The sequence below is a fragment of the Clinocottus analis genome, unplaced genomic scaffold (assembly GCF_023055335.1).
Source record: "Clinocottus analis isolate CAN_PGR_092001 unplaced genomic scaffold, fCliAna1.0.p SCAF_14, whole genome shotgun sequence".
Taxonomy (NCBI): domain Eukaryota; kingdom Metazoa; phylum Chordata; class Actinopteri; order Perciformes; family Cottidae; genus Clinocottus; species Clinocottus analis.
Genome location: NW_027175865.1, coordinates 4,626,942 through 4,635,224, shown reverse-complemented (window position 1 = coordinate 4,635,224; position 8,283 = coordinate 4,626,942). Strand labels below are relative to the sequence as shown.

The following is an 8,283-nucleotide window of genomic DNA, read 5'->3' as shown; positions in this document are numbered from 1 at the left end:
ACGTTTTCCAATGCCGTTACTCATAGTCATGTGAAACGTCACTACAACCACACGCAGAATCCAGACCATCATTCCCGGTCACCACAGCAAATAGTCCTACAACCTCAAAAACACACAATGGAAATGCAGGTACAGCTGTGCGTTTTAACTGCGTTACATTATCTTTTAATGTTTAAGATTTAATTCCAACTGTCACAAGCAGCGCCTCAGAAATATTTAAAAAGTAGAAAAATATAGCTCATGAAGTGTTAAGCTCTCTACTGACACCGAGCGGCAGGAGGCCAGAACTGCATCCTGAAAGAAAATGAAGTACAATAAGAGTATGAAAAGAAAATAGAAGTTTATTGAGAAGTCTGAATCCTGCTCACCCTTCCACATTAGCAGAAAGACAACACAAACAAACATTAGTTAAAATCTGGACACATAAATACCGTTTCTCTTGTATCATGAAATCCAAAAACAATCTATTCCAGTCACACAAACGTAAAGAGGGGAGGGCGTGAGGAAAGGACAGCCGAGTATCTGTCCCACTGCTTTAGAAACGAAAAGTAAGCGGCTGGTGGTCGGTCTGTCTCTAAACCTGAACATAAATAATGAGACTGTGCTGTAGAGAGACACCAGTGGGATCAGTGCAGTGGTGGAGTGAGCTGAAGGATTCAGATTGTCGAAATTCCTCTTTCACCGGGTTTACCTCCTTGATTTCTTTTATTTTTACAGGGATGGTTGAACATTTCGGGACATATTCGCTTTCGGACACTGATGATAAGACAGACGTGCTCGTATCTGTAGGCTGAACTATAAAAGCGACGGCCAGCAGTAGGTCAGCTCAACTTAGCAAAAACACTGGGAACGGGACGCAGCTATCCTGGCTCAGTCCAGCGGTAGTAAAAGCTGCTTACCGACACCTGTGAAGCTCACCAATGAACACTGTGCTCGTTTAATGCGTACATAAGGTGTAAAATCCATTCTAGGCAGGGACAAGAAACTTTCTAGACTTTCTGGAATACTAATATTGTCTAGTATGCCAGAAAAGAAAGATTTAGTGTGGCAAAAATTACCAGGATGTTCTACTGCATCCGGTTTACAGTATGCAAGCCAGCAATCATCTGCAAAGTAAACATATGAGAATGAGGGTTGAAGTTTCAAGGTGCAATGGTATGACAAAGCAGTACGTACTGCTGAATGCATAATGCAGCTTACCTAACAGGATCTAACCTTTTTAATTAGTGAGCTTTAAATGTGCTTGAAGGAGGATGTATTTATCTTTGGACAGAGCTGGCCAGGCTAACCGTTCCCCTTTGCTGATTAAGCGAAGCAAACCGACCGTTAGCAGTAGCTTCACATTATTGTAGAGTGGTATCTTCTCTTTACCAGAAAGCATATACGTGTATTTCCCAAAATGTCCAACTATTTCTTTTAGGAGGATGAAGCTAGGAGGGGGTGGGGAAGAGGTGTTGACAATACAAACGCAGCTAAGCCTGATGCTGCAGGAGGGGGCGCTTCTCAGAAAAATGTAGCACAGGTAATATTTTCACTTCAGTACCAATACAGACAGTTGTTTGACACACGCACAGACAGCTGGAGAAATGACGCAGGCTGATTTACAATTGTCTGAACGACTCAAATTTTTTTTGTTAGTTTAAGCTATTTCTACCTTACCGCTAACAGGAAAAAGGAGAACAAATGGGGCCTTCTTAAAATACAAAAAAAAGAAATCTGGGTGCGTTTTCTGAAATCTTAAGGCAAATTTAACAGAATGTTTTGTGCAACAACAACACAAAACATCGGACGAACCGGCAACCAAATTCTTTCAAACTCCCTTGGTCCAAACCGTCTCTGCGAGTGCCAGCCTGAGCGTACATGCATTTGGGGAGGGGTGGGGGCTAATGGGGATGGGAGGCTTCAAATGATGGAGGGTTTACCACCACCCTTTACCAAACTGTGCCAAAGACAGAACAAACTAAATGCTTGACGTCAAACAGCCCTGAACATAAAACCTTCTCTACGGGGAAAAGTTCCCTATAGCGTCACCCACTGATTATGACAGCAGAGTGAACAGCAGCAGTAGCATGAAGCCTCTGTATTGTTCAGCTTCCTCTTACCTCACCCTCCTGTTTTTGGCACTGATGAGTTTGGTAAGGTACGTGCATGGAATCCCACGTGTGTGTGTGTGTGTGGATGCATCTATGTGTTCCCGTATGTATGAATGTGTGTATGTTTACTTGTTATTTAGGTCATGGCTGTGCGTTTTTCTCTTGTTCACACTCAAAAATCTTGACTTTTTTTTCCATCTGCCCTAGTCTAAACCGAAATAATACAGTCTTCGGGGTGGGGAGGAGGCACCTGAAAAGCTGTGTAAAATGCAGGTGACCCCCTTCCCATCTGATGATAATTCTCTCCCGTCTTTCTCTATCAATCTTTCTCCTCCTCTTCCTCTGCTCCGGACACTCTAGCGGATGGCCTTGACGGGGCTCTTGAAGCTGGAGGCGGCTTGCAGCTGCAGCTGGTAGGCCATGGGATGGATCTTGAACCCGTACAGCCTGGAGACAGAACACAGAAACAAACCGGTTAGCATTTTGTCTGGGAACATTTTAAGTTGTTTCACAAACGGGGATTAAGAAGTTACGAGCGGCGCTATTGTGACAATATTCAAATGAAACTCAACGGGCTGCAACACAAATATGCACATTGAAATTCATGGTGGCGGTGTAGATCTTAAATCGTGAATGTATTTGCTTTTAGGGAGAGGGCGGTGATGTATGATCTTAAGCTCAGATTGTTTCCCATCACTCCACCCAGACTGTCCCTCATGTGACGTTTTCTGTCAACATACGGCGCAACGGAATGAAATATGATGCAAGAAAAGCATGTGAGGAAATAGACTTGGGTGTACACTTCAAACAAATGATCAAAAAATATTATAATTGTTACTTGCAACCATAACAACTCTGACACTAATCAGTCTTCCATTAGTCATTCATCATCAACACATGATTGTAGTAAATGAGAGCTTTTCTTATTTCATCTAAATAATATAATAGTACACCTATTATATATTATATAATTATAGCTATCATCTTCTCCAATGACATTTAAATGGACACTATTTTTTAATGGTAAGAACGATTACACACAGTGTGCGCCAAAAGACACACCGATTGCATCAGAGTGCAAATCAATGACAGCAGCAACGCAACACAGTTCTAGTTGACAGCAGCACACCTTCAAGTTCGACCTGCTGTACTGACCTCGGGACAAACTGATTGGCGGGCCTCTTGGGCCTGTATTCTGGGTGAACCATGAAGAGCATGTGGGGGAAGCCAGTGCCAAAGTAGGCTCCATCTGTGTGGTGGTGCCTTGAGGACTTGGGCGTGTAGACGTCCATACATTTAGGACAGTACAGCTTAACCATGGCCTCTCCTGGGATGTCTGACAGACCTGTGGGGGAGGGAGGAAGAAACTGGTTTAGGGAGGAGAGTAAAACTGCTACATCTAGGAGAGACCGCACTAGAACGCTGCTAGTAGAGTACAACCACTTCCTAGTTCAAAACCACTTGTCCTAAAACCACTTTTCCCTAAATAAACTGATAAAAATTGCAAAACCATCACAATATTTTTAAATTGACCAGAAAAAGATATTACGGACCAAATTTAAAATGGCATCATCACTACATTATATAAAAAGGCCCACATATTGTAGGCATAAATCATTCCAAAGCAAATAAATGCAAAGCTATGAGGAGAAGGTGGCTACATTCCTGCATTCTGTAACACGATTTGATCTTCTGTGAGACAAACTTTATATTTTCATAATTACCAGCCACTGTGTGCTACTTAAACCCCTCTTAATAAACATCTGTGACATTTGAATTTCTGTATGTACCAAACTATATTTCACCAGCATATTACTTATGGTATTCAATTCATAAAGCAATCTATTATTTACAGTTTTTTATAACAATCGCTGAGTCTTGGTTTTTAAAAGGTTATGTATTAATCCGTCCACTTACCGATAGGAAGCATAGGCTGATTCTCACAATAGACTCGAGGGCAATAGCCAAAATCTCCCTGTTGATACTTCTCCAACTGCAAAGTATAAAACAGCATATTATAATATATTACAAACAATTGTTGTTCTTTTAAAAATGGAAGCTTATATAGTTATTACCGTGAAGATCACAATATGTATATAAATATTGACTAAAGCGGTTTGCCAGGTCTTGTTTATTACACATTTTTGCCGTGTCATCACCTTTCATACCTTTACAGCCAATGTATTTATGATTTAATTGTTTAATAGAGCACAGTGGTGGGGGAAGAAGTACCCTAGTCATGTTTTACTTAAGTAAAGGTGATACCACATTTTACAACCACTCTGTCCCACAAAAGCACCCCTTCAACTGAATATGTAAGTCATCAACTGTGTTTAAACTGACTACTTTAGTGCCAGGTGAATCATTTCTCCCCATGTCAAGAAAAAAGGTTTTGTAATGCTGATCCCCTGTCTGCATTACGACAGCTGTTTTTCCATTAGTTCTTTTTCGGACAGCAGACTTTGCTGACGCGGCTGGCACCTACCATCTGTGCGATGCCTCGATTAGTGAGGATGTAACGTGCGTGGATGAGGCCGTACAGCATCTCTGCTGCCTGCTCGATCAGGTCACTCTGGTTGGGATTGTCCTCCAGCTCCTCATCTGAAGACAGAAAGCAACAGAGAAAAATTGGCATCCGCTTTTCTTTTTGACTATTTCACAGAGATGCAAAACTGATGAAAAAAAAGGTTCAAAAAGCACAAAAGAATGTGTTTAAGTATGTGTAATCCAGAGAGAAGCAGCTGGGAAAGCAGCTGAGCAGGATAAAGACTGAAAACAAAAGACTGCTGAGATCAAATGTTCATTCTCCTTTTATTTCATAGATGACATGTGCAACAGTGCTTTATTGTCATGTTGGATTGAAAGAGCAGCATGACGTTAGACTCAGGATCACTAATGAAAGAATCACCTGGCAGCAACTACCCTTGCAGCTCTTGATCACTGTTCTATTTGGTGTCAGTTTTTTTAAGCCGTTAAAAGATCATTCTGCTGTTGTTGTTGGATGATTCTATCTACTTTCTAGACAATTATCCACCTTTTCAAACCAGGCAATGGATGGTACTGAGTGCTCAATTTAAGTTGAGAATGTGGAGACATAAACATAAGATACGTACCTGGTTCGAGGTCCAGGATCATGTCGAGGGCCTGGCGGTAGTGGGGAACCTGCTCATTAAGCCCTGTCAGATTAAACTTGTCCTGGATGTAGTCTTCATCCACCTTTAATTGAGAAAATCAGATGAGAAAACTGATTAATCCGAAACTATGTGGCACAGTACATGACAGGATATGTTCATATTTCCAAAAAACAATGCCAAAAAAGGTACATTGAAAGTGTAACTATTTGCTGATAAAAAAAATAAATGATAAAATGATTTCAAAGTATATGTAGGTATGAGAGTTTTTTTTTTAGAGTTAAGCTTTCAACCTATTTGAATAAGGAACAATGGTACTGATCCAGGACAATGTTGTTGAATGGGTAAAAACACAAACTCAGTGAATGGGTAAGAAATGTGCTTAATAACTCAAATGCTTTGACAATTTATGTTAAGGAAGTGTAAAGTCACACAAACATCCGGACTGCGCATAGGATGCACAACTCACTTCACAGAAAAACTCATTCCCCCTCAGTCCACAGAACCAGGAGATCCATGACACTTCTTCTGAACTGCTCATCTCTGAAGACCTATAAAAAGAAGGGGAAAATAATCATATGATGGATATGATCCAGAAATAAATGAACTAGGCATCAACTCCGCTTTCCCACTTTCTGTAGCATAAAGCATTTATTATACATCATCCAGTGATATATCTCTCACTAGCCAGACTCTCTCTCTAGATATGTTCACAGTTGTATTATCCAAAATTATATCTCGTGTTAAGAGTAACTTAACATTAGCTGGATGAAGCAATAGCTGCTAGCCAAACCTGATGACGGCTAAGCTAACAACCTAGCTGTAATTATTTTCTCAACACTGTTAAATGTATTAAAGTAGTCGTTGCAGCGTGTTTTTGTGTGTGTCGATATTAAATACGTGTGTTGATACAGATACATCTTATCTTGACTGTAGCGTTGTGGTGTGGCCGCACGCGACGACAGCGGGTTAATGTGACCACCGTTAGCTCGCTAAGCTAATCCCCGCTAGCGGCTGGCTAGAACCCGAAGTGAGATCCAATATGGCGCATCGCTAAAAAAAACAGGCCCCACGACAAAAAACATGCTCTTTTTGTAGCTCGCCCTGTTTCTGCGTTTGCACGTTTCCGTGCGGTTACGTGAGTGATTTCGCAAACTTACCCGACTTTTAACTTTTATAGTCCTGCAAAAATCCAACAGATCAAAAATTTAGCAATCACACCGGTGTAAATAAGATGGACACCACCTCCCAGTTCACCCTCTCTAGGTTACGTTCTTCCTCTTCCTCCCGAGACGCAGAGGCAGCGCTCGGTGGTGACGGTGCGCTGCTGCCGCCCATCGTTTACTTTGAGTATTACACAAGCTGCAAATGGCTTGCGCCTGTGCTTCCATCCTTTACACCCTCACCTGTTCAAGGGGCTGCATCAAGTTTGGAGTTAGTTCTTTTAAAGATGACGAGAATTTAAGTTATTTATAGGGGTCAGATTTTCTGTCGACATATTGGTGGTTGAGCAAGATAGAGATTGTATAAACAGAGGTGTCAACATGAGTGAGAACAAAGCTATGAATCAGAAGCATACAAGTTTTTTTTCTGATTGTTTCAATACGGTTACATTATAAAGCACAAAAACTGATCCCTACTTCATTACAAACATACAGGAAGGTGCTGGATTTTAAATGAATGCAGCCCACTATGAACATTGGTTCACAACTGTATTTTAAGCTCTGGAAAAAATGTTGTCAGTAAAAAATCAAAATCAAATTAGTGCCTCACAATTTTGTCACGTTACAATCCCCTCCATGCTGTCCAATATGTCAGCACGTCATTTGATCCTTTCAGACCTTAGTGTAAAACTTTCATAATTAGCACGTAATCGAGCGATAGACAAAAATGTCTATCGCTCGATTACGACCTTTGACCATGACATTCTAATCATTCTAACATTGAGTTCAAGTGGATATTTTTTGTAAAATCAGAATACATTCCTTACAGGCTTTCCTGAGATATCACGTTCACAAGAATGCAATATTTGTTGCTGTTGCTTAGGCTTAGGCTTGAGGCTTTGATAAGCAAACCAAGTCCACCAAGTCCCATTTTGACATTAACCATTGATTTAATTACGTGATTGTTAAATTGCATACCACATTAACCCCTTTGTTTCTCTCATACATTTAAAGCACTTCATGAAGAAGATACTTCGATACTAGCCTTTGATAAGATGGTGACACGCCTATAAGCGATTATATTGGTTGCTACATATGAACATTATTCCACTTCTTAAATGGGAAGCTCGCAGTTTGCAAGATATTTTAGCTTTTTACAAAATAGCTACTATTTCTGATGTGGTTTGTGGTAACTTTACATCATGTCTACCAAATTGTTTTTACTTGATAAAATGTACATCAGGTTAATAGACTACAAGAATCCTTTCATGGAGAACATTTTGTGAAAACTGATTTAACTCTTTGACATTCATTACCAATATCACCAACGAGAAGGCTCATGCCATCGCTCTAGCATCCGGTAGTATGTGTGCACCTTTGTGTCTGTCCTTAACTCTCATCCAGCTGCAGCAAATTGTATAATATTTTGGGTGGCCAGTTATGGCTGCGTGCTCATTGACACAATATCTAACAACACCGTTTACAGACTGTTTCATACTTCCAGTGCTTGCCGGTTGACTCCTCACACTACTCTTAAGTGGGTAAGGACCGCCAGTGATAACACGTGTTAATTAGTTTTTTTTGGCCAAGATTGTATACAAAGTGTATTAGAAGGCAACTTTAAGCTGATTGCTTGCCTACATTGGCGCTTGTTTTGAGTTTGAATACATTTTTTAGGCACCTCAAAGCCCACTAGTTGTGTAAATCACCGATCTAGTTGGCCAACTTTTGTTGTTTTGTACAGTGCGTTTGCTTAACTGCCAACATTGCATTCCAATGACGCTGCTAAGCGGTATAATTCACTGACACACCTAGATAGAATTAAACCATCATTAGTAGTTAGACCTGTGCAGTGAAAAAGGTATTTCATCTTGCTCAAGTCTCCCCCTCCCCACA

General features: G+C 40.7%; 1 protein-coding gene across 1 annotated transcript; it reads right to left on the bottom strand.

Moving 5' to 3' along the window:
* Positions 1–321: 321 nt before the first annotated feature.
* On the bottom strand, positions 322–6,498 carry csnk2b (casein kinase 2, beta polypeptide). Its single transcript, XM_068576214.1, has 7 exons — positions 6,385–6,498; positions 5,694–5,775; positions 5,207–5,309; positions 4,579–4,694; positions 4,011–4,086; positions 3,249–3,438; positions 322–2,540 (listed from the first exon to the last, which is right to left on the bottom strand). The coding sequence occupies exons 2-7, from the start codon at positions 5,763–5,765 to the stop codon at positions 2,450–2,452; spliced, it is 648 nt and encodes a 215-aa protein (XP_068432315.1). The 5' UTR covers positions 5,766–5,775; positions 6,385–6,498; the 3' UTR covers positions 322–2,449.
* Between the last annotated feature and the right edge of the window lie 1,785 nt (positions 6,499–8,283).

Excerpts from the sequence above, each read along its gene's own strand:
- csnk2b (XM_068576214.1), bottom strand. The coding sequence starts at position 5,765 with ATGAGCAGTTCAGAAGAAGTGTCATGGATCTCCTGGTTCTGTGGACTG. Across the intron at positions 5,310-5,693 it reads GGAATGAGTTTTTCTGTGAA|GTGGATGAAGACTACATCCA; the intron begins GTGAGTTGTGCA and ends TCTCAATTAAAG. Across the intron at positions 4,087-4,578 it reads ATCGAGGCATCGCACAGATG|TTGGAGAAGTATCAACAGGG; the intron begins GTAGGTGCCAGC and ends TATACTTTGCAG.